The sequence below is a fragment of the Camarhynchus parvulus genome, chromosome 4A (assembly GCF_901933205.1).
Source record: "Camarhynchus parvulus chromosome 4A, STF_HiC, whole genome shotgun sequence".
NCBI classification, from domain to species: Eukaryota; Metazoa; Chordata; class Aves; order Passeriformes; family Thraupidae; genus Camarhynchus; species Camarhynchus parvulus.
Window position 1 is genome coordinate 12,299,588 of NC_044600.1, and position 27,011 is coordinate 12,326,598.

Below are 27,011 nucleotides of genomic sequence, written 5' to 3' on the forward strand. Positions count from 1 at the left end.
CTCAGCCTGGCCTGGTACAACCCTTCTGGCAAACAAGTGAACTGTATGATAAATGGACATAACTGGGCCAGAAAAGAGCAAGATCAGAAGAAGGGAAGATGAAAATTAGGATCAGAAAGTGCATTAATAAGGAACACAAAGGTGTATATTTTGATGACAGAAAATGGACATTTGATGTCCATCCTCACTAGAATGATGGAAATTCCCAGGTTTCTACAGAGAAAAAAAAGAGAATACAGAGACTGGAACCTAGCACTGATTTTAAATATTATTTTTTATTTAGTTTTCATCAGGGTGAGACTTCCGTTTACTTCTCTTGCTTAAGGATTTTTAAGCTCAATTCTGAAGTCCACCTGCAGCTGGAAACTTCTGAGTGAATTGATGTCTCTGCCAGCGGCTGCCGGAGGAGATGCGGTCTCACCTGGCACCGTTCCGGTGAGACCCTGCAGACCCACTGCACACAATTACAGACACACACCAGGACACACAGACAGCATTCCGGGACACACCGCACACACAACACACGCCGCACACACTTACAGACACACTCCAGGGACACACAGACAGCATTCCGGGACACACTGCACACACAGACACACACCGCACACAGACATACACCAGGGACACACCACACACACAGACAGCATTCGGGGACACACCGCACAAACAGACACACACCAGCGAAACACAGATAGCATTCCGGGACACACCGCACACCGAGGCGGTGCCTGGGGACAGTCCCACGTCTGGAGATTAAATACTCGCACGGAAAAAACCCCAAACCCATCGGGAAGAGACTCAAAACCGCGGACGGTCTCAACTCGGGTTTGCAGGACGCTGCCCCAACCCCCGGGCCAAAGCCCCAGCCGCCTCAGCCGCGGCCAAGCCGGCGGCGGCACTGCCGGCACACGGCAAGCGCAGGAGGAAACTTTGACAACGGCCGGTTCCCGCCGCGGACCATCCGCCGCTGCACAGCAGCCGCCCTCAGACTGCAGCTTCTGGGGCCGGAGGGGTCTGGGGAGGCCGCCCTGAGACCGGGGGACCGCGCTCGGCCGAGGCTCGGGCCGAGGGGCGCCTGCCGCCTCCCCCGCCGGGCCCCGCAGGCCGCGGCGCCCCCTCTCCCGCCGCCCGCTCCGCCCGGGGCCGTCCCGGGCCGCCGGCCCCGCTCACCTGTCCAGGGTCTCGGTGCTGGGCTGCCGCGACCCCGCGCCCGCCGCCGCGGCGCCCCCCGCCCGCACGGCTCTCCGGCTCACGCCGCCGCCCTCCACCGCCGGCCCCGCCGCCGCTCGCTCCATGGTTCCGGCCGCGCCGCCGGGATGGCGGGCGGTCTCCCGCCTTCCCGCGGCGCCCGGCCCGGCCGCCACAGCCCAGCCCGCTGGGGCCCCGGCAGCGCCGAGGGCTGTCACCTGGAGCCGGCGCCTTCCCAGAGGCCCCCGCGCCGCGAGGGTGGGCGGACGGGCGGCGGGGCCGGGCCGGGCTGAGGGAGGGCCGGGCCGAGGGACGGCAACTCCCGCCCGCCGCCCATTCCGGCCCCAGCACGGAGACGCGGCAGGAAAAGGGCTGGTAGAGGCACAGAGTTCAGCACGGACATCTTTATTTTCCCCTCCCCGCACATACACGGCAGACGGATGCTGTTCACTGCTCTCCCCCGACCCACGGCCTGGCACGTAGGGCCCGGCTCCAGAGCAGTCCCGCGGCATCGAAGGAGAGCGGCCCATATGGTTAGTGAGGAAGCGGCAGTACTGAGGAGATCTGCGCTGGTACTGATCATACTGATCATGTTTTCTCATGCATGACAGAATGCTCGCTGCGACACAACATCTGAACTCAAGGCAGAGGTTAACAATACATCAAAAGGAGGTAGCACACGAGTCATGTCTTAGGTACAGCCATTACTGATACTGGGGAGAAGGGTAAGGCATGAGCAAATAAAGAAGGCATTCAACAAATAACCTTTCTAAATAAGTAACAGAAGCCCAGCACAAAACCTAGCTTATTCTCCTCATGTCCATGGAAGGAAGAATACAAAAAACCTAAACTAGCATTCCAAGACTGACATTTCTTATGGGATATTGGGCATTCATTGCTGGTGATGCTGACACCCCAGCTCTGCTTTTTCACCCCTCCTAGAAAAGGCACTCAGCGCCTGCAAGTCTCATCCTCACGAGCTCAGAAGCTTCCCCAGGTGTGCTCCTGGCAGGGACCGGTGTGCACAGAGGACAGGAGGTCTGTGCAGAACAGCCCAGAGCACCCAGTCATGGGGGAAGGAGAGAGATGTTCTGCTAGCACTGATAAATCTGTATGCCTACATTCACAAGTAGTATTTTCCAGAACATACTGGATTAAAATCACCTTTATGTTGGTCTCATACGTAAAAACAATTAAAACACATGTCCTATCTGCTGACTTGAAAAATTCCAAGCCTGCAGAGCCATGTTAGAGAGCTTCAAAGACAAATTCAGCTGAAGAGCAATACAAAGTAATATGTAATGAAGTAAGTGCAAAAAGATCCTTTCCGTTACATGACACTTTCCCAAATGTAACAGGTTATCATGTAGTGTTTACACAGTAAAAACTATTAGATTTTCAGAACTTAATCACACCGCTCAGAGATGTCACCAATATGTTAAACTCAAATACAGAAACTTTAAATATTCTAATAAAAATAGCGTTTTCTTTAAATAAACCACAAGTAAGTAGAAGGCAAGTATACCAGAGTATGCATAGCTTTCAAAATGTAAAATACATCATGAACAACTGAGTATCCTTCTTCATTTATCTGACGCAATGAATCTTAACAAGTCAAGATTGAGGGACAACATTGTTATTTTGGATACACATACTGGAGAGCATAGATGGGAGAATGAAATTTAGAGGACAAAAGTCATATAATTCTGCATATTTAGAGCACACATGCTGTATGCTCTGAACTTCCCTGAAAACACAGTGCAACTCAGTGCATATACTGAATTAAATCCAGAGGCGGTATATTTTTATTCCTTTGAAAAAATACTATACTGTTTTAAATATTCAATGTCCTCTAAACTTTGACTTATTTTATGGAACTATACCTTTAAATTTAGTTTTCATATGCAAAATATTTACACTTTATAAACTTGCAGAATTTCTAATAAACTATATTATATACACTTACACAAAACTTTATATATAATCCTATTATATCTTGCAGATCAAAACTCACCACATGTACAATAATTTACAATGACAGAAGCCTCAAGCATCAAAATATTTCCTTTAAAATAACAATATTAGAGTCCTTTACAGATTCTGATTTGCAGTATTTCCTGGATTGCTTGAATATCATTAAACTTATGAGAATATGCAAAATTTTAATTAAATATCAAGAGCAAAGTTTGTACTGTCATAAGAAATGCTTGCAACTATTTAAAAATTACCTGAAAGGAACAAATTAAAGATTTACAAAAAGCCTCTGAAAGGTAGGCTTGAAACTAGAGCTCACTTAAATGTTCAATATATAAGTGCACACACTATATGCAAATCTTGGATACTGAAGCCCCTTAAATACATTAGAATAAATTTGCTGAACAGGAGTTAAATTAAACGGTAAAGTATAAATGTACAAGTTTTCAAAATTATCTATAACTGAGAATTTTTGTCTACTTTGGTATAAAAGCTCCTTTAAACAGGCACATTTATTTTTAAAAGACAAACAGAAGCTTTAATACTATGGCTATTGCTGGATATTTAAGCAATGTCTCTGTGGTTCTGTTTTTCATTTTATAAACCTTCTTTTGGAAACATTTAATTCTGTATTAATCCAAAGAACCACTACTGCCCACAGTGATAATTTTTACTGTACTTTAGTGTTGAACAGCTAGCCCAAACAGAACTTCTCAGAAACCAGTACAACTTTCATGGTTTTTTTTTAAAAATAAAATCAATTTACAATAAAAAAGTTTCTTTTATTTTGATATCTACTGAGCTATTTGAATTTTTATTTAGAAGCATATCACTGAAATGCCTTCCATATTTCTGTTTATTTAAAAAAAGGAAAATTTGGAATTCTTGGGTAATCAGAAAGTTTCAACACTTCTCTCTGACATCTTGCAATATAATTTATTTTTCTCTCATGAACTCCATGAATGTATTCCTAACAGGAATACAGACATACCTAATTATATACAGTGTTAATATTCCTATTGCCATTATTGTGTTTATTCATGACAGGTAAGACTGAGCATGAATTTCCTTACAAAAACATGACCTAAAATGTAATAAATTAAAGCATTCTTATGAAAACAATATATCAATTTAACTTTTACCAGACCTACCAAAATAACTCTCAAAGCCCTCCATCTCCATAGCTATGAGTTGATTAATAATGTTCCCAGTCCACAGGTTCTGAAAGGCACGTAATCGAAGAGCTGGGTTTGTTTGTTTTGAAGTCCTCCTCAAATGAAGACAGTCTAAAATAATTTGTGTTAGGACAGTCTAATGTAAGGCATTAGAATATTCCTCTTTAGAGATCTATGTTAAGCACCACTTGCCATTACAGTATAGAAAGAAGCCATCATTTTCTTCAAAAATGTGTTTGTACTTGGGACACCATTTGTGAGGGAGATGTTGATGAGGCTGATGAGTTGGATATCTTAGAATTATTTGTGATCTGAAGCTCTTCAAGTCTCCTGATATAATCATCACGCAAGGCAAGGAGCTCCAGGTAACGCTGCTCCATGGGGTTTGGCTGCTGGGAAGAGATCCATGTTAGTCTGAGCACTTCACTCCAGCTACTTGCACACAGGCTGCTCGAGTATCCAGGGCTTCCTGGCAGGTGTAGCACATCAGAGCTAAACAGAACCACTTGCTGCTGTGACCTGAGAGCCCTCTGCCTTCCAGCTGTCTCCCCCAAAGTCCATCTTGGCACAAAATCCTTTGTCCTAACTCAGTAAAATCAGATGCCACTTCCTGGAACATATGGATTTTATTTTCTTGTTATCTAATATTGTGTGCAAGACAGTTACTTGTATATCTTGACCAAAGCTTTTTTCTTGACTTACTAAAAGGTTTTAGAGTCCAGAAGCCAAATGTCTCAGTATCTTCCATAAAACACAGTGTTTAGCCAGATTATTTTAGCTACACTGATCAGATTTAAGATCCATGTCTTCAGCTTAAATAACTTCTCTCACCGATGAAATTGAGTTTTTAATAGTTAATTTGCAACTTAGTGGAAATAAATGAAAAAACTTTTTAAAGTGATTTGCACATGTTTAAAATCAACTGCTCTGGCTTTCAGGAGATTACTCAGAAAGAGCCTTTTAACTATTTCTACTTTGAGCTTAACTTCCTTTTCAGCCTAATGAAACAAATGGAAAAGAACTATTACAGATGTCCAAAGCAGAGAGAGAGCCTTAAGTTACCTTCAGCTGAATATACCTGTCTAGAAGATGTTGCTGTTTCACAGTTAACTGCCTGTAATTCAAAGCTATCAGCAGTGGAGTTTCAGCAGCAAATGGCTGAACACCTCACCAGTTCAAAACCAGTTCAACCAGCACTCTGGGATGCACCACTCACTGTGCACCCATCTGAGGATCATGGTGAATGCTGAGGCAACTGTGGAAGTTGGATCAATGCTGATGTAGGTACTAAGATGACTGGTGATGTAGGATAATAATTTTGCTAGCAGAACATAACTCTAAGGAATGGACTAAGAAAGGTCATTTAAAAATGGTTCAGGCCACATGTCATTACTCAGTTGCTTAACTGAAGATGAAGCATAAATTTTATGTGCAGGAAAAAAAGTTACATTTTGTGTACAAAAATGGTGAAAATTAGGGACCAGTAGTAGCAGCATGGAATACTGTCACTTGGGTTTGCATTTCCAAGAAGAAACTCCTGCCAAAAAGCTCTCCTGAATAATGGCAAACTGCATTTTTAAGTAGATCTACAGCTAATCTGCATGTCTTATAATCCTTTATTTTCTAAAATAAATCTTTATATTTGCCTTTTGCAAAACACCCTCATCTTTCACAACAAGCAACAAAAGCTTTAAAACCAGGACTTCCAATTCCAATAGGCAATGTATTTGTAAAAAGCCATAGCAAACTGCCAGGCTTTCCTGAAGCCTCTAAAGTGCTCTAAATAATACAGGAGATCAGCTGTGCAAAAGGAAGTGTATTGCTTGAAAACTACTGACTCATTCCAAAGGCTGGACTGTGAAGACTGCTTCTGTCAAGCAAATTGCTTCTTTATCTTCTACTCAAATCTCCACAGGCTGTTAAAAAGGACAAAAAAGTCTCTATACAAAAATCTGTATCTGCCACATGGTGGAGATTTCCAGCAAGACTGTAACAAACACTGAGTGTCCATATGGATTAAAACCACAGAAATGAACTATGTGTCATTTGATAAAAGCTTTTCTGGACTTCCAATCTGATCTACCTGTACAATTTTCAGTAACAGCTTTCATCCACAGTGTAAACAATGCTAGGTCATCAATGTTACATAAAAATATTAAATCTTACCATCAATACATATAGCTTTGAAAGAGGAAAGACTCAACAGGTCATTTCATTTGTAAATTGTTTCATACCCTCTCTCAGCAAAATGAGAAAGACCAAGCAAATGCAACTGTGTTTGTGTTGCTAATGCTCCATCTCTTCAGGAATCAGCAAGCCCCATTTCTAAGCATTGTCACTCAGGATTTAGTAGCATCAAATGCCCTTAGACATGTGGACAATAAAAAGAGCTAGAAAGAGCTCAAGGATGACTTGCCACTAAACAGAGAAATAAATTCAATGAGCTAAGAGACAGCTAAATAATTGCTTAAACTTTTTCCTCCATCTTTACAAATAAATAAACATTAAAAACCTGAACAGATTACAGGTACTGCTCTACAAAATCCTTATTTCCAATGTCTAAGAGCATTTTTAGTATGTTATAGAGAATTTACTTACTTGTTGCCGAATCCTGGGGTTCCACCTGATGTAGTAATTAACCCAGAGCTCTAAATGCCGCATGCTGGCTACAGGATAGAGTGCTCGATTTAGCTCTTTACTATAAAAAGCATTGGTGTATTTAGATTTGTCACTGTTTATCAAAGACCATAAGGATAACGTTCTCTCAGTCACTTTCTAAAATGAAATCAAAATAAGGACAGTAAATACATGCATAAAATCAAGAAATCCATCATAGAAGCCGTTGTTACATTCCAAAATTAGTACACTTCTGGTTTACTTAGAAGCATAATACATTACTGCATTATAAAGATTCCAAACCCAATGCTTGACAAGTATTTTAGTAACTGCATGGCACTATTCTATAAGAAAAAAAGCCAGTTCAAAATCACTGTCTGCAAGGGCTATAACCAAATACAATACAACCAAAAAATTTTGCTATCATCTAGAGTAAAGGCAGCAATGCAATGACACAATTAGTGGTTTGACCAACCTCTTTTTCTCTGAGGAACTCGCTGTTATACAGGAAAGTGCCAAAGCGGCAGCTGTACAAGTGATCCAGGATCGTAATCAGGAACTGCTCATTGAATTCAAAGGCCGTAGGAAACTAAAACCAGGAAAGACAAACTCATTGTTTACATGGAAAATGCAGGCGGATATGCACATGCCCTGGTTAAAAGGCTGAAAGCAGAGTTTAGAAGTGTGGATACATCTACAAATAATTTTTGAGATAATGCTTTCATATACTGTATAGCAGACTAAGTGTTCCAATGACACAAGGTGTTCAACTTTCTCAAACTAGTCACTGAAAAATCTCTTCTCAAAATGTTCTACCTACCTTTAATTTATAAAAATAATAAAGTACAGAATGGTTACACATACACTTTTACTAGCAAGACAGAGTAAGATCTCTTCAGTGCATTCTTGCAGTCCAGCACCATACAGGAAAATAAAGGTCCTGATCCTTAGCCCTAAGTGGACTAAGTTCACTGCTCTGTTTCATTACTTACTGACATTACGATGTTTAAATCACAGCACTCAAAAGCTCCCTAGCTTCGTTTTTAAGCATAGATAAAATAACAAGTGTCCCTGCAGTTCAAGGGACAGCTTCACAAAATGGTCAAACAAAACATCAGACCCCATTAAGACAGTTGGGTGCAATTCCTGTAAAAGCTTTCTGCCAGGTTGAAAAATCCCTCAGAATGTGTCTGAGAATCCCATATCCAGGAACACCAGTCATGCCTGCACAGCCAGTGCCATGTCCAGCAACAAAACCACAGCCTGTGGTTATATCACTTTCAAAAAAGTAAATACACTCTTTTTTACTACAGGCCAGAGCAGAGGGGTATGCTATCCTCTTCAAATACTTTTTCCAAAAAAATGAAGATTTAGGGTTTTAGTTCAGTAATCTCTTCACACTGTTACCTTCTGAAGAACATCAGCACATACCTGTTTAGACATCTGCCACACACAATCAATAAACTGCAGAAAGATGGGCGATCTGTCAGTATCAGCATGATTTTTATCACCGTGGCCTATTCTCTGAAATGAAGCAAAGCAGCCTCCAGTTAACTGAAACATGATATTTTATGGCAACAGACATGGTTTCTTGTTTGGTACTAGAGCATTAATTCTTTTGCAATAAAGCAACCCACCGTTAAAATTTCAAAATTAGTTACTGCACCAAGGAGGAGAGATTCAGATATAGAAACCCTGCAAAGCTGTTCCAAAGATATCTGAAATAAATTCCAAACTGACAACTGGTCCTGTTATAAAAACCTGTTGATTTTTAGATGAGCAGAACTGTTGAAGCATCCATTACTTAAATAATCCAGACATATTCTGAACTACATTTACATGGACAGTCTGTCAAAAGCCAAGCTGCATACTTTGTCTTTATTTTAAACTACTGCAGGACCTAGATCATCAAATTATCCATACATAATCTTCTCTTTCTCCTCCATTCTTGAACCTTAATATTCACCCTGAGATAGTAGGCAAACATGAACAAGATCAAAAAAAGTCCATGTTCTTGACACAAAATTAACACATTGTTTAAGTTCAGGTGAGCCCCTTATTCTGAGGTGCCCAAAGGAACAATCAAAGGAATTTGCCCCACAGACAAAAAGTAGATTTGGTAAAAGCTGTTTTACTTCCTTTTTGCATTTGATAGTTGAGAACAGGTAAGAGATTCAGGGAAAAAGAGTTTCTTTTCATTCCATAATTCTGTTTGAATGTACTTGCTGGAGGAGACAAAAGAAAAGCAAGTATGTTGACCTGAGATGTTGTCTATCTGCCTGTAAAATTGAGCTTAATGCCTCAAGGACATGAAAATCATAAGAGCAGTACACTACTCTGTACAATGGCTTCCAAGATAGTTTAAAATAATAGAATTGAATGGGAGGAAATAGAGGGAGATGAGGAATTACAGCTGAACTCAGTCAACAGTAACAAATGACTAGAAAAGGGCTATAAAGAAGAAAACCAAATTGGCTTCCTTGCTCTTCAGTTTTCATGGTTTGAAATACTCAATATGCATTAAGAGTCATATATGTGTTCAGTAAGGAGTGAAAGTCTGTCCACTTCCACTATAGTTAGCAGTTTCAGGATGGCTATTTTCCATCTATAATTGTCTCATATTTGAATACATAATTAGAATTAAATTCCACATAAGCAAATTTATCATCTGGAGAGTGCACTAAATTCAGCACACATAGAAAACTTGGGGCAGGGAATTCCTTTTCAACAAGGACATTTATTGTTCACCTCATTTAATATAAAATATGGAGAGGAACTATTAAGTAGCCTACTATTTGGTTACTTGATATTAAATAATCCAAATTGCCACCCTGGTATCATAAAAACATGAAGCTTGCACCAACCCAGACAACGTAAGTAATGCTCTACCCTTCAACTCCCTACTAAAGGAAAATGAAACAACAACAGTTTCAGAGATGAGGTTCAGGAACTGCTCTAACTGCACTAAGTGTCTGGTTCTCACTATTCAATGTCACAATTCTATCACATAATTACCCAGCTAAAAAGGAGTATGAATGATCATAATATTTTCTGCTTGCATTATAATTTTTTTGTCATAGAATAGTGAAGGTTAGAAAAGCCCTTTGAGATCATGGGGTCCAACTGTTAACCCAGAAGTGACAAGTCCACCACTAAGCCATGTCCCCAAGCAACACATCACATGTCTTAAATCTCTCCAGGGATGGTGACTCCACCACTTCTACAGAACACTCCAGAAAAGACTGACTTTCACTATAAGCTAAATAACCCATCAAATAAAAATTTACAGTACTCTCAGATTACAGCAGATGGCTAAAGAGTGGCTTCAACCATTTCCAGAGATTGCTACTTGACTGAGCAAGTTGGGAAAATAGCAGTTTAAGCAAAAGCAACTACTTAAATCACTCTTATTGCTGCTACATTGTCAGACATGAACCAATGGACTGAGTGAATCATCTGGAAGGGATGCCAAGTCCTGCCTCATTATTTGGAAAAAAACATCTGTTGAAGGAGAACAAAATCCTTTGATTATCCAACTAAAATGAATGGTTTAACAAAAAGAAACATAGATTACTTGAATTTATTAATAATGATGAAGAACACACAGATCTCTTTTTAAGATCTGTGGTAAACCATAACACATGTGTTTGACTTCAAGTGCCCTAGTTATACCATCTAATTTTATCTGCATCCTGACTCTTAACTTTTTGAAGTACAAAATAAAATGTGAGAATAAAAACCCAAGACACTGGATTCACATTTTCCTGTGGCTGTACCAAGACAGAATACTAAAAGTTTATAGAACATATCACTGCTAAAAGACCACAAGTAAGTACACAAAAAACCCGACTACATCAGCTATCACTCCCAATACCCAAAATACAAACCTGCTAAGCCTCAAAGCACCTTTTGAATGTCAGGTCAGAAATTGTCACAGCCTACAAGCACATGGAAATGGTGAGGTGATTTATGCTGAGTAGCTATACATGGATTTCCAAATGACTACAACACTCTTCATGTTTGCAAATGTAAAATGGGCATGAAACACACAGGTAGGTATATTTTTCTATTTCTTGATTTTTTCTAGATTGCCTATCTTCTGAATTTTAGCAATATGAACATCTTTAGAATACTCCACTAGGGACAAAAGATCCATGCAAGTAACTTCTATTGAAGTTGTAGAAACTTACTGTGAATTACGGGGTTCAGCTCCAACAAGTAGCACTGCTGTAATGTTTATACTAAGTAACAGCACAGTGTCCATGGCAACCTAATCGGCTCCTCCAGGTTCCTCATACGGATTTCCTGGTTAAATGGTTAGCTGCCACATTTAGAAAAAGTTCCACAAAGACTTTGAAAAGTTTTCTAACACAAAAAGGATGAACAGGGTCCCTTCCAACTCAGAATATTCTGTGAATTTTCCATGAAAATTATTCACATACCTGTGAAATATTAAGGACTTCCTATGGAAGAAACTACTTGAACCTTCTGAGCTTCTAACCTTCTGCCCAGAAGACAACTGAACAGAAGTTGAGCCAGCATTGCCAGTGACAGCTTCTTGGGAGCTGTTATGACAAGTTTAGAATATTTGGGAATCAGCATGCAAAATCTCTCTTAGAAGACATGGGTCAGACTCATTTATCTGCTCCTTGTGACAGTCAAAACAGTCCAAAGAAAGAGTGATGGAGAACCTCATGTCCCAGCTTTATCTGATCTTCAGCTGAAGAATTTGAGGACACAATTTTTCTGCCTCCTTATTTTCTTTCTGCCTCTGTATTTTCTCAATAACCACAGCGACCCTAGCAATTCCATGTAGCCATGATATTTTCTGAAAAATCCTTTCCTTAGGATTTTCTCTCCTGAGAAGCTGAGAGGCCTCAGGAACAAAATGTAAACAATGATTATCTGCTGCTGTGGAATGCAACAGGTGCATCTGTGATTGGTCTCATGTGGTTGTTTCTGATTAATGGCCAATCACAGTCAGCCGGCTCAGACTCTCTGTCCGAGACACTAGTTTTTGTTATCATTCCATTCCTTTTCTATTCTTAGCTAGCCTTCTGATGAAATCCTTTCTTCTATTCTTTTAGTATAGTTTTAATATAATGTATATCACAAAATAAGAAATCAAGCCTTCTGAAACATGGAGTCAACATTCTCGTCTCTTCCCTCATCCTAAGACCCCTGCGAACACCGTCACAATTCCATGCTTTTAAAAGGATGCAAAGGACAACATATGAGTTCTCAGAGAAAGAATAGCACAAAAAATATCCATCAAACAGGTCCAAACCTAAAAGTTCTGCTCAGTTTACCTGGAAATGTTTTAAATGTAAATTCAAAAATAATGAAAGGAATTATCAAACCCTGATGCAAAGCGAGCAGTTTAACACTGGAAGCTTTTCAAAAAGTTAATACTGCATAGTCTTTACAATTATCTTCTAATTCTTACCGATGCAAACTTGTGTCCAAAGCTGATCCACTCTTTCTGCACCAGAACTTCAAAGCCTTGGATGGTTCTGTAGTAGCTGTCCAGCATGAGCATGGCCAGGGAGGTGAGCTGAGCCGTGCGGTCCCAGCCGTCGCTGCAGTGAACCAGCACCGAGCTCCGGCCCGACGACACCTTGTCTGCCACCTGGATAGCTCCTGTCAGCACCAGCTGGCCAGAGCAACACACACCAAACAAACACAGCTTATTTCTGCTCTAATGGTAACACTACTTTGATTTCTTTGTATCTGAAATAATGATGTTTCCATTAAAAGGCCTGAAAAGAGCAGTGTAGTTAATTGACAAAGAATTTTCTAGGAGATCAAGTGAATTTCTTGCATAAAAATAGAGAAACAGATTGGTTCCCTAATCCCTTAGTAAGATCAAATTCATCTCACAGCAAATTCTTAAAAAACGGGACAGAAAACAGTAACCTTGATAAACCAAAGAACATAAGCTTCTTTTTCAAAGAAAGAGGGGATTTACCATAGGATATACTCTCTAAAAATTCAGTGTTATTCCATTTGACTCCTTTCTTTGAACTAAATGACTGAATTATCTCGGTTGTTGGAAAAAGGAGCTTGCACCCTTCTAATATACTTTTTTCCCAAATATTAAATTAAGATGAAGATTTTATGAAGCAGGATTCATTACATAATACTCTAATTACTTTTGCACAGCTGTACTTGAGGCAAAAGATCCAAAGGTCAACTAGTAAGAACACTGGTGAATTACCAGCTTAAGTAGTTTATTTGTGCTACCAGATGAAAATTACAAAATTTACAAATAAATTTACAAGATTTATTTACAAAACCATAATTCATAAAATAAAGTCACATACACACTGACAACTAAAGTATTTACTAATATCTCACAATGACAGTCACCTGCAGGCCTGTATGTCAAGAAACCAAAATAAATCAGTTCTCATGCAGTAAAGCCAATCGGACTAAGAATGCATTCTTCTACTAAAGACTCTTAACTTGAGGCATGCAACAAACATTCAGTTTCACCTGTTGCTTAGTTATGAGTCTCATAACATACTTTAAGATTAGTTGGCAAAAAAAGCCAACACTCAGAGATGTTGTTTTGGTAGTCCAAGTAGTTTGATGTGTTCTAGGACTATTTCAAAGCTTAGCAAAGAAAGCAAGTATGACATGACAGATTTAGACAAACATCTTTCAAACAATCAAGGAAAAGTTACCTTTATATGCTCTAACCAATGGGTTGATTCCAGACTTGACAACCAGTGTGATTCTTCCACATTAGGATAAACAATGTCCTTCAACTTCTTCAAAGATTCCCGCATGACATGAATATTATGAATGTCCAGGAAGGTAAGTTCTGCATTGGGATATGCATCTTCACCTTCATATCCTCCCCCAGTTGCCTACAAACAAGAGATCTGAAATTAACTTTAGTCATATATACATTCTTTTCAACCGAGCAAGAAAGGAATGAATGCCATTTGACATGGAAATAGACAAAAGTGATAAAATGTTTGGCCAAATAAATTTAAATTTAAGAGTTCAGTTAAGAATAAGATACCTTTAATTCAAAAATTATGTTTAAGAACCTTAGATTCTGTCATCAAGAAGTAAATTAGCAACAACATTAAGCTAACTTTAACTTCTCTAAAACTTAATTTTAGTGCTGAAGACTAAACACATGTTTAGACTGTTAAGATATTAAAGAGCCACATAAGTAAAAAGTCTGCTCCGCTGCTGTTCTTTCAAAACATTTCACCATCACCACTACAGAGGATGTGCCTGGTCACAAAAGAAAGCAGAAAACCCACACATATTTTAGAGCACAAAGCCACCAATGAGACTTTTCAAAGATAAACATGAAATTGTTTGGCTTGGAAAAGACCTTTAAGATCACTGAGTCCAGCCATTAATCCAGCAGTGCAAGGCCCACCAATAAACCACACCAAGTGCCACATCTTTTAAATACTTCCAGGGACCGTGATTCAACCACTTCCCTGGACAGCCTTTCTGGAAATAAAATTTCCCTGATATCCAATTTAAACTTCTCCTGATGCAACTTGAGGCCATTTACTCTTGCCCCATCACTTGTTACTCAGGAGAAGAGCCTGACCCCTACCTGGCTACAACCTCCTTTCAGGCAGTTGTATAAAGTGATAAGGTCCCTCCTGAGCCTCCTTTTCTCCAGACTAAACATCACCAGCTCCCTCAAAATTGCAGCATTTCCTGCAGACAGCAAAAACATGCCATAAATTTGGATAAATATATTTTGCCTTTATAGGCCATTGCAGGCACCAGCTACACATCAGACAAGAACCTAAAGCACAGTGTAGCCTTTCCCCAGGAGTGCCACCTACATGGCTGTACAGCAGCACAGTATCTCTATTCTGTGCTCTTCTCTCAGATGTGGGGTTATTATCAGAGCTGTCAGGCTCTGCAGTGAAAGAAGTATTTTTCCCTTTCCTTTGATTGTTATGAAGTCTTTGTGAGGAATGACTGCAATTTCAGCATCAGGGCTGCTGCAGCTCCTGACTGTCTTGACCTATGTACAAGAAACACAGCAGCACCTGAGTAGCACAGCCCAAGATTTTGCTTAGACAAATCTCCACAGATGTTCACAAAATAATTTCAGAGCTGATCAACACTGATTTGCACTTTTTATGTCATTCTCCCTCAGACCCAGAAATGTACCCTACCGTGTCTACTGCTTTGATTGAGCATTTCACATTTAGATATAGAAGAATTAATTAAAACATGTACATATCAAGTTTGTCTATAAGACATTACCTAAAATTTTTCTGCAGTTCTTGGACAAACTCAATTTTTTACCCCATTTGTTTCAAAGATGCAACTGACAATCTTTCCACAAGGCAAATAGAATGATGACATGTTTTGTTCACCCATAAAAATTCAGTGTGCAGAGGACAATGGGATTTGTACAGTCAAATGCAAACAACTGAGGCAGACCCTCAAAATACAAACCATCAGGCTAAAACAGCCCCTAGGATAAAGTCTCTGAAAGAATGTGTGCTATAAACACAAACATAGTATCAAGGCTTAACAAACTACATTCTGTATTATAGAGAAGGCTGTACAGGTACAAATAGGGGCACCTAACTTGCACAGAGCAACCTGCCAGTATTATTGTCCCCCTTGAATTATTATTGTTATTCTTGAAAGCAAATTAACATCTGTTACACATAAACCTCTTAGATGCAAACAAGTTTTACCATTTCATATTCCTTTCAGCACAAACACTGAAGAGGACTCATTTCACTGAATTGGTGTTTGCTTTGTTCCACAAAACTATTCGGAAGCTGGAATTCCTTATTTCCAGATAAGAACACTTATCATTTCACTCAGGTCTCAAACGCTCTTGAGCTCAGCTCTCATGCTCTTTGCTGTGCAGACACACACCTTCACTAGTAAGTACTGAAGAGCATGTCCCTTCATTTGTGTTTGCTAAGGGACTATCCCCAGGTGTGGCACATTCTCTCAAAACAAAAGCATTAAACTTGTCTCCATCACCACCACTCCCTAACATGGTTTTTGCATATAAAGATGGAGCACATCCATGTCTACTGTGCTCCATGCCAAAAACAACACTGACACAGTGTACTGGCATTATCTGAGCTTGCCTAAATAATCTAATCCTCAACAGAGCTGAAGGGGAAGCAGAGGACAAAGCAATCCACAGGCATACCTTTTCTTCCTGACAGGTTAGAGGACATGATTTTTCAAGATCTGTTCCAGCCTGGGCTGGTATGATTCTGATCCCACTTAGGTTTTGATGCAAAGAAACAGTCGCCTTACCCAATGAAAACACTGTTTCTGTACTTACCAACTGCAAGCACTTGGGGAAGAACAACAGGTACCAAGGCATCCAAGATCATACCCATAGTGCTGTTTACACTGCAAACACCCAAATTAACCTATTTATCACTTTCTCTGTATTTGATGGATGCCAGGATAGGTCTGAAATAGTCCATGTAACGGTTAGGAAGACCCAAACAAAAGATGCCTGTCAGTGGGCTTGGCTTTATGCACACATCCTTTCTAGGAAGGAATTTTCCCAGACCATCCGCAGGTTGCACAGAGGTGGCTGTCATTCCAACAGGGGACATGCTCTACAGACCAATGCAGAGTGGAGTCACGCCCAACTTCAGTCTCATCCTAAGATCTGTGCTTGGCTGAGAACAGACACGGTAAAATGTGTCTGGAAATCCACATATGGTCCTGAAACTCTGCCTAGGGACCTATTTTAGACACTCATGTCCTTTCATGGCCTTGAGGCTCAGTAGTTAATTATATAAATTTATCTATATTAAGATTACTACTACTCTCCAAAACTTCCTCACAGAAAACTGCAAAGTAAGTCTCCTCCTCATTCTCTTCAAAACGAAGACATTAGAAGCATCTGTTTACCTTGTTTGCAACTGCATTGACATTGGGCCTTGCATCATAGATGGTCAGTTTGGAGATCTGCCCGTTGGCCTCCCTGATGATATCGAGGTACCTTTCATCATCCTTGTTCCGCTTGCCGCTCATTCCCACCAGGGGCTGACTGCAGCGCATGATGGCAGCCTGGGTCTCTGGGTGAATCCACGAGAGAACCTGGCCACAGGGCAAACACACAGCAGAGGAAACTCACTTTAGTAACAAAATCATAGATTAAAGCTATATTCTTTAAAATACACAGCATGAAAATTAACACCTTTCTATTTATTTCTTCAAAATACAATCCCTTGACATCTCAAATGCTTCTAGTCTTATAAGATTTAATAATAGTCTTCCAAAGAGTTCTCTTACGTATTTAATGCTTACTGAAATCATACTTACCTATATAATCATGTGTATTTTAATATTTTCCTATAAGTCTTAGGTTACACAAATATCCTTAAAAGTAAATTAGTAACAAACACAGCAATCTCTGCTGAAACTAAAATCAACCCAGGAAAATGAACTGATTGTAGAAATGGTGACTAAGATGCTCCAATTTTACAAGAACAACTTTTCCCCTTTTTTGGATAAGGAAGGGAAGTTGAACCTTCCTGCAGTATCTTGAATGTTTTCTCTTCTCTTTAAAGCACATTTTGTTCCTCAGCCCTCTTTACAAAGAGAAGGCACTGGAGCAAAGCACAGGCTGTCTTTGTTGTTCTGAGCCAGAGAGGACTTGCCACAAAAGACAGTGAGCTGCCCAGGGAACAGATGCAGAGCCAGAGATTAAAGATAAGCAAGAAACCCAAGAAGCAGGCAAAAAAATGCAATTTCATTGTTGAAAAATCTTAAGAAACAGTATTCTCACCCACTCCAAAGATTGTGGGTTACAGAGTAAAAGAAGATCAAAGTTCAAACAAAAAAACCCCCAAAATCCAATCCTCAGAAACTGTTCATTCTTGAGATGTAGATCAGAAACAAGATCTGCTGGGGGGAGGGGAGTGAAGATAAGTGGCTATTTCTTGACAAGAATGAAATTACTATTTAAAATTACTATTTTAATAAAATTACTATTACCAAGGTAATTACTCACTGTACAAGCATACCAAAAGGCCTGTCATGAATTTTGAGGTGACAGGGATGACACCATTAGGTTGTTAGAACTATATGCACAGGCTATACATTACACATATGTATTCTATACATATTACATATTCTACACATGTGTGTATATGTAGTAAATTTATAATTACAGACCTAGTCTGTCAGTAAATACCATATCTAATAAATATCTGTCATACTGAGCTGTGCATCTGTTTGAAACAGATTTAAAGGAGCTTTCTGATACTGTCTAAGAATCCAGCACATCTTCCAAGTTTGCCAAAAGAAAATACCACTTAAAACGATTATTGGGATAGAAATTAGTATTTTCTATAGTACTGTAAAGAGCTGATAAATAAAAATTCTCTTACCTCATAGAATTTTCATTACAGAAACTCAAGAAGTCAAATGGGTTTCTCTTATTCTACAGATTAAAAAGCCCAAGAATTCACTAAAGAGACTATGCATGAGGTCTTATTTTAGGACTGACCAGTGGAACTATGTTTAAATGCCATGTGGTTTGCTTGCAGGACAACATTTGTGATTACTTTTTATGGGCATTCAGCAAGAGTAACCAGTGCATATGGCAGTAAGGCTCATTCCTCATCAAGGGAAACTGCACTGCTGGCCACTGTTACTGGGCAAGTCAAGCTCAAACCAATGAAGCTGTCATGGGTGACGGGGGAAAAACGGAAATGTGGTTTGACTAAGATACCAGTTTCAAGCAGTGAAAACCACCAGCCAATCAAAACTATTTTGCCACAACCATTTCCAAAAAAAAAGCATCCTCTGTGTCATGTTCAGCAGAAGTTATCTGGATGTAACTTATAACTAGCTACACTTTCAGGCAACTTCCATCAGCCAATACTCACTGGGATTCTATTTCGGGACCTAAAGGCAGCAACTTTCTTGAGATCCTCATCTGTGGCGTTGTAGGGCACGACCAGGAGCGATGGGTACGTGTCACACAGCCCGTAGTGCTCGTTAATGAAAGTCACCCGCCACCGCTCATTGGGCAGCCCCTAAAACACAACATGCACTTAGTCCATGTATTTTTGGCTGGACAAGTAATAATTCTGCTTCTGAATTTTACATGACATTATGGCCACACAGCAACAATTTAACTAAGAACCATGCCAAAGGAATAGAAGCAAAAAAGATTACCAGCTCATTGCAGACAGATTCACAGCCTTAAACAGCTGCAGAGCCATCTCATACCCTTATGAACACAATTCTAGCCTTATAGTAGCTTTCAAAACAATGACTGAAACTAGGAGATGTATTTCTTTAACTGTGGGTTTGAGGAAAAAAAATACTTTCTCTCCTTGCCTAAAGCTCTGCTTTTCCACCTTGCTGGTGAAGTGGAGGAGAAAGTCTCACTAGAATCTTTCTTCCTGGTAGCTTGGTACTACCATCAGGTTAAAAGTAAGATTCGGGGTAACTTTCTTACAGAGAAAGAACATCTCCTAGTTGCACTCTGACCAGTAAGGCATTTCCAGGAGAAATACTGCTAGGTCCTCCACAAATGCACAGTGGGGTTTGTGTGGGTGTTTGTATTTTACCTTTTTTGGGCCTTAGGCTTCTAACCATGAACCAAAAAAACTACAGAGGGTAAAAAAATTAAGGAAGTTCTTATTGTTTGCTATTTAATTTTTTAATGTCATACTTTAGGTATCTAACAGACATTTTAAAATGAAATATCATCCTCTTTCATTGATATTTTTCCAAGACCACATAAAGAGCAAGGAAGAATACTCATAGACATCTGTAATTTCTGTAAAGCAATGCTCTTTCTAAAACCAGCTGCTTTTTTTCCCCCCACTTCATTTTGGGAAGAAGCACAAATCCAATCTATGTTTAGGACACTACAAGTACATATTTGGCACATTCTCCCCACCTGTGCTCACTTAGCAGTGGCACATTGTAAGAGGCATCAATAACTTCCTTCAAAGAGCAAAGATTACCTTCCTGTGACATTCTAGTTTTTTTTAAAGGCTCAAGTGTTTTATTTCTTTCCTTTACTTTTCTTTAAGTTGCAATTCCATCCTCTCCCAACAGCTGATAAGAGAAATGTACAAACAGTAATTCCTCTATGCAAGCTGGGAGATGTGAAAGCACCAGGCAATGGCAGCTGTAATAACTCACCTGTCTCCTGTATTCAGACATTGGGTTGTACACCATCCACCCATTTTCAGGAAACTTTTCTTCATTTACAAAGGCAAAAAAAGGCTGTAAGATATAAAAGAAGCTTATTACACCAAACTCTGACTGCAAATAGCAAATATGAGGGCTCATCATCAGTTATACCCTAATGCTGACTACAAAATAGGGTTGACTGCTCCATGGCAGCCCCACTCTTTCCATTTATATCCAGTATGTGAAAGACTATGAAGCAAAGAACAAGTAACAAAAAATACAGATCTGGTAAAAAATAATGAAAATATCACAACAGTTACCAGGTAACAAAAAGAACAGAAATCATAAAGGTTAACAGGTTGAATTTTTTACTGTCAGGAGATTGAAATGTTTTAGAATGGTTTAGTTCCCAAATTTCACATTATGACTAAACAAACTACTGTCTTCTCACCAAATTTCTCTGACAGGCACAGCCTCAAGTACAACATACAACATTAGATGCTAAATTCAAAGTGGAAAAAGGTTTTAATTGCTATTCATTGCCATTAGGAAGCAGCTGCCCTTCTGCATCCTATCCCAATTACTGTAAAACTCCACAAAATTGAAAAAGTTGCCATTGAAAAAGAAGCTGTTAGCTGCTTACATTATTTACTTTTTACTTGCTTTATTGTTTGCTCTCACAATTCATTTATACAGCAGAGCAGCCTCACTGAGCATTCCAGCAAGTTCCTCATACCTTTTATCTTCCTTCTCCTTCCAACAAATTCCAAGTGGGCTGTATTACCTAACTAACCCCCTTCTCCTCCCTTAGTTTGTTTCTATAGTTTAGGATGAAAGCAAAAGTAATGTGAGAAAATTTATTTTGGTGGCCTAAAAACTCTCCAGACACCAAAAGGAGCATGAAACAAAGTTGTTTCAAACAAAAAACCAAAACAAGAAAACACAACGGAGAATGTGTTGTCCTGAGCTAAGTGAGCAACAGCATAGAGAGCACAAACAGTGCAGAGCCCATCACAGCCCATCTGTAACAAAACAGCTGAAAGTTCCTGAGCTACTAAAAAACCTTAAAAGGGGAAACCAAACACTAAACTGAACATCCCGCACATGCAGAAAACCCAGTAAGCAAGAAAAAAACTTGTGGCCTAAGGTGCCATGATACCATCCTACAAAGCTCCAGAGAGAAGGGAATTCTTCAAACCTGCACCACATCCAACCCCCCAGGAGGAGGCTTTGAACCTTAGGAAGGCTCTGGGGAATCCTGCTCAGCCCAGTAAGTTACACTGCTTTAAACACTGAACAGCTCACATCAAAACACAAAACTGAATCCCCCTCAAAAGAAGTTTTTTCCTCATGTAGTTCAAGTAAACAAATATTATAAAAAGATGTTACTGCTCACTCAAGATGCTTTATGACACTAGTTTTACAGACTAAAATTTTAAATTAAATCACTATTTTAGAGCAAGTGCACTCGTTGGCAAGTTTGCAGAAGTAAACACTGCATTGCCTAGTTTTATTTTCTGAATGTCTTTACAATTTTTAAAGAGGCAGACCTTCAGTGCAAGTAAACATTACAAATTATTTTTACTAAGTAAACTGCCCTCAAGTGATCAAGCGGTACAGAGGGAACAGATAAAGAGGTGGGCAACTACTCTATCAGAAAAAAACCCCATTTCATCAAAATTAGATGCAAGTATCAAAAGTTATTTAAAAACCTGAAAAAGGTTGGTTAATTACAAACAAGGAATACAGCAAAATGGGAATATCACTATCTGAAGCAGTAGATGCAACTGATTTGCTGAACTATTAATACACAGCTACACACAAGAACCATCCCCTCCTCCCTAAGGAATTTGCTAGACCCCAAAGAGCAACTATGCTAAGAATTCACCAGGGACCCAGAGACAAAGGAGAATCTTAGAACAGTACAAAACAGAAACACTGGAATTCTAACAGGTCAACTAAGATGTCTTCAAGGCAGGAATAAGTATTTTATTTAAGTTCCTACTTACTGCAAGTTTCCTCATGATAAAGTAAAAATTACCCATCTGAAGCCCTGGTAAGTAAAACTCATGAGTTTATTACAGTGCACTATGATAGCTGGTACATAGAACAGGTTTTTACTGACAAAAATAAAAAAAGGTGTTGTTCTGAACTAAAAATAAATGGCAGCTATGCTGTTCATGTCACCCACAAAAAATCCACAAGACAAAGGAAAAAGTGCATTTTGTTTTCATCTTTTAAAAATCAGAGTTAAATTTATTATGCATGAGGGGATGGATTGAATCCTTTCTGAAAGAACAATGTCCTACTATGTACAGCACGAGTAATTTCAAATGCTTGGCTACAGCAGCTTTACCACATCTGCTACTAAAGCTTACATTCACACAGCCCTTAGCCATTTAAGTGGACAATTATTCTTCATCAGTTTTGTCAATATTTCAGGTATTACAAATTCTTCCTATGTTGCTCAATCAAAAAAAAATCTTTAGTAGAATAGATCAACCAGCAAAAACCTGAAGTCTTCACAAATCACAGAACACTGCCATGAATGCAAAGGTGGATGGAGAAAAATTTGGGCTCAGATTTTTATGTGAATAATTCAGAGAAAACTTCTGCATTGTACTACTCAAGAACTACTAACTGCTGGAGTCTGAAACACAGCAACATCCCCACCCTACCTTAGGCCCACTTCTCCCAACAAAATACACAATTATTGCTGTGTTATGTTGTCATTGAAACAGAGTAGGAGATACACAGATGCAATACTCTACATACAGTTATACTCAATTCACATAGGTCTATTTAATTTCTAACTACAATTTACCTTACTTGACTGTAACAAGCAACCCACATTTATAACAATTTTATTAGAATCATATACTTAACATAAGATATATGCTTGGATACAGTTACATTTTCTGACCTGTGTCAGTACAAGCATTATTTAGCACATGTTTGGACATGACTTATTTTTGAATGAAAGAAAATGTGATAATGAGCAACATTTTTTATTGAATTGGGTATTTTATTATTCTACTGCAACCAAACTGACAAACCAAATTAGAGTGAACAAGCAAAGGTGATAAATACATATTGAGATCCCAGAAGGGTTTGCTATAGTTCAGGTTAGCTTCACATCTGCACTAATGACCCACGTATTTCTACTTTTGTCCTGAATAATCCAACATTACAGATTAAATGCAGTATGTTTGTATGTTTATGTCTCCATTAACTCAACATTGCTGAAGCTTTCACCTCACCATGCATGAAATCTGAGTGCAATTCTACAGCGCAGCAGGCAAATGGAACAGAAATAAACAGGAAGGAGAAATGCCATTCACACTATAAGATGCATAGGTTCTCTTTATCACCTGATGTAAGATTTGAGAGGTGCTATCTTAGTAAAATTCCATGGCTCAGCTTTTTATGGACACAGGCTCCTTCACATTAGAGCCCCTCACACACACACACACACTTGCACAAGGGGAGGGAAGCAGGGAGGTCTCACACTGGGTACAGAGCAGCTGGGTGGGTATTTTATAGCCTTCAGATGCAGAGGGCAGAGCAAGGTCAGAGCAGAACAACATGAGCAGCACTCAGGATGGCCTGGCCCCAGAAACCCTGCCAGTCCCTCTCAGGGCACCATCACTCACACAGGAAAGCCTTTCAAATATCACACTAATTCAAGGTTGGTTGGTTCTATGCCTTCTTCACAGATCTTCCCACCAAATCTATGGTACATCCCTCCTAGATGCTCCTTCTCCCCAAATAACACTTTAGGTACTCAGAGTCTCCACCCTGACCTCCATTCATTTTTTCTTCCCTCTACACACACAGAATTCAATTCCTTTCTCTCATTGTTAATCCTGCCTTGTGGTGTTTGTGAGGATCTCCAGGATGAGGTGAGAGATGAGAATCTGACTCCATGTTCTCATAAGGCTGATTTATTATTTTATGATATGATATTATATTAAAGAATACTAAACTAAAACTATACTAAAGAAAGAGAAGGATACAGACAAGGCTTAACATTTTTGGTAACCTACTTTTTATGCTTCACTGTGCAAATAATAGTTTACTTCCTTGCAGGTGTTAACCCACAATTTCAATACAGTCTCTATTTTTAAGCCTCCTACAGACAGAGTGCTTGTCTTTAACATTCAATTTCTCCTTCTCATGTAGCGCACAAAAATAATATGTAATACACTGGTTGCTCAAAAACAACATAGTTCTGTGAGGTAAAGGAGAAAGCATCTGCAATCTGACAATTACAGTTTAGCAAGCAGTCTATTTAGCAATATAAATGTAATGTAAATATATAAATATCAATATAAATACAATAGCTACGTATGGAATCACAGCACATAAATACATGTTATACTTGTACATGAATATATAATGTAGACACAATCTAGGAAATATTTGACCAATCTATGCAGTGCAAAGGAAGAAAGCAGCAAAACTAGAATAAGAAGGTACCACACACCTGTAAGAAAATCCGTTGCATTTTCTATTTCTAACTCACCGATGTACGCTTTTTACATATAATAAATTACTACTTTTTACTCATTGTAAAGGCTGACAGTTTCTCAGTGTATTCAAAAATAAATACATCATTATCCTTGCCATTATTAATGGTGTTTAGTATGCCATTACTACAACCTAGCTAGTTACACCTTACCTGTTGATCTAAAAACTAAGGTCACACATTGTAGTGCTGGTATAACTTTGTGAACACTGTCACCTCACACCACTGCTGCCCTGGCTCTGATGTGACATGAGGAATGAAGCCTCAAGCCAAGGGGCTCTTTGCCAATTCAGGTGCTCTGTCAGACAGGCCCCTTTGCCAGCCTTGCTCCACCTGAAGTCATCTCTGCAGATCCAGCAGCAACACTGGTGTGAGCCAACCCTCAGACATTTTACATGGCCAGGAGGAGCAGTGACATCAGAGCAGTTCCAGTCAGCCAGCACAGCCACCAGTCTCACCAAAATGGGCATTTCCACAGACCTACTGGGGTTAGGAATAAACACAGACTGTGCAGATACCCTGGTGCTGAACAATCTTACAAAAATGATGATGTGTACTTTCATGGTAAGACCAGGAAGTGAAACAGCTGCTATGTAGAAACTAAACTACAGAGACCAAATATATCTCATCTTTTGTGGTGTCCTAAAACATCTCGGGGGGTGGCTATTTTGTTTTTATTTTTTCAAATGTTAAAAAAAAAAAGCAAACACTTTCAGCAACAATTTTCTTTCAATTAGCACAAGTTTGCAAATAGCAACAGCAGCTGCTTGCTTCCCATCAACAAAGCTGTCAGTCAGATGAGCTATCAGATTTTATGTTACTGATTCAAGGATATCTGAACCCAACCTATGCTCAAACTGGAGACAAACAAGAATCAGCTTCTGGAAGTAAGCACCAAGGACAATGCTGAGGCACAGAGGAACAGTTGTGAACAGGCCTGTGATTTATTATAGGCTCTCAAACTGCTACTGGGATGGTGCTACTGGAGATGAATCTTGAAAACAATAAGTACACTCAGAACATCTTTTGGGTTTTATTTACCATCCATTTGTATGAGAATGGAACAGCATGAAGAAAACAGAAGCAAGGCAGCTCTACCAGTTCCTGTTTAGGCTCAGCTCTTAGGATAAAGTTCCACTACAGCTGAAAATCAATCATATAAAAATATGATATAAAATATAAAAATACAGATAAAAATCAGGACAGTAAAGCATTAGAACTTTATTGTCTGATGATATCTTCTTTCCACTGCAAAGCTGTACAAGCACCAGTGCTCCTGAACCAGCTAAACATCCAGGATGCAGTTCCACAAGATGGTCTGAGCTAAATTAACATTTTATAATTGCTAAATCCCCCTCTTTTCTCTCCTGTCTTCTCCCTGCTCCACTCACATGTCCACCCTTGCACTGGCTCTGATGAATACTGATTTCAAACCAGGTCTCCCCAAATTATTCAAAGCAGCACAGAGCTAACCAGAATATTTTGCGCTGGATAAGTGAGTTAGGCTGGCTCAGTGATTATACAAATATCGGTTTGGTATTAGAAGAATAATCAACCACACAACTGAAAGATAGAGAGGAGACCAGAGAAGAACAAGAGCTCAGATTTGAGCATCAGAGGGCTTCCATCTCCACTCAGCTGTCATGGGGAACTACAGCACATTCTTTGCAGAACACCTCCCTGAGTAAGCTGGCTACACTCCAAGGGGAAGGCAGGCATGCACAGTCCCAACACTGCCACATTCACACAGTGAAACCTTGATCGGAGCCAGCCACTGAAAGGAGCAGTGCCATCATCCCTCCTCATTCACATCCACCCAGAGAAGCTTTGATACCACTCTCACTTTGGACTAACAAGACAGGAAATAACTCAGAGTAAAGCTTTTATTTTTATCTCCTTGTTAACTTTAGTTCCTTTCACTTCCCTATCTGGTTCAGCATGCAGCCTCAAACTCATGCAGCAAAAAGCAAGTCAGGAATGGAAAACCAGGCAGAAACACTTACCTTTGGCAGGATCAGTTTAAACTGCTTGCCAAAATACAATGAAAGCACACCAAAAAAAATCACACACTTGCTTTAGGTCATGTTGAAGTTAAGGGCTCATCAACACTGTGACATTAGAAAATAAGGACAGCTGCAATTTCAGATGGAACACAGGCTCACTTTATTTCCCTCCAAAGTAATCCTGATTTCTAACAGGCATGCCCAGCTTTAGACATAGTTATGAGACAAAGTACAGCCACTCTCCCTTCACATTGTCACCACCTCCCCAGCTTCTGTGCTTTACTGAATCCAAGGGCCAAATTACTACTGCCTCAACCAAGACTTTTGTTATTAAGCTTAACTTCTGTTGGCAAGTGGCCTTCACATGGGCCATATAATGATGAG

General features: G+C 39.6%; 2 protein-coding genes across 6 annotated transcripts in view; both read right to left on the reverse strand.

Moving 5' to 3' along the window:
* The window catches only part of MTMR1 (myotubularin related protein 1), a 37,950-nt gene extending 36,520 nt beyond the window's left edge, over window positions 1–1,430 (reverse strand). For all 3 annotated transcript variants that reach the window (XM_030967360.1, XM_030967359.1, XM_030967358.1), the window contains exon 1: window positions 1,171–1,430. In XM_030967360.1, coding sequence (XP_030823220.1) covers window positions 1,171–1,295 — 125 coding nt within the window. In that variant the 5' untranslated portion in view covers window positions 1,296–1,430. The remainder of the gene's footprint in view (window positions 1–1,170) is intronic.
* A 157-nt stretch (window positions 1,431–1,587) lies between these two features.
* Window positions 1,588–27,011, reverse strand: part of MTM1 (myotubularin 1) — a 42,407-nt gene continuing 16,983 nt past the window's right edge. Inside the window, exons 8-16 of one of the 3 annotated variants that reach the window (XM_030967557.1) lie at window positions 20,106–20,189; window positions 18,833–18,982; window positions 16,848–17,036; window positions 13,640–13,825; window positions 12,400–12,606; window positions 8,385–8,477; window positions 7,429–7,542; window positions 6,936–7,112; window positions 1,588–4,726 (exon numbers count right to left, since the gene is read on the reverse strand). In XM_030967557.1, the coding sequence (XP_030823417.1) occupies window positions 4,562–4,726; window positions 6,936–7,112; window positions 7,429–7,542; window positions 8,385–8,477; window positions 12,400–12,606; window positions 13,640–13,825; window positions 16,848–17,036; window positions 18,833–18,982; window positions 20,106–20,189 (1,365 nt within the window). In that variant the 3' untranslated portion in view covers window positions 1,588–4,561. Of the gene's footprint in view, window positions 4,730–5,176; window positions 6,254–6,935; window positions 7,113–7,428; window positions 7,543–8,384; window positions 8,478–12,399; window positions 12,607–13,639; window positions 13,826–16,847; window positions 17,037–18,832; window positions 18,983–20,105; window positions 20,190–27,011 lie in introns of those variants that run through there. The other 2 variants (XM_030967556.1, XM_030967558.1) reach the window with 2 other exon arrangements.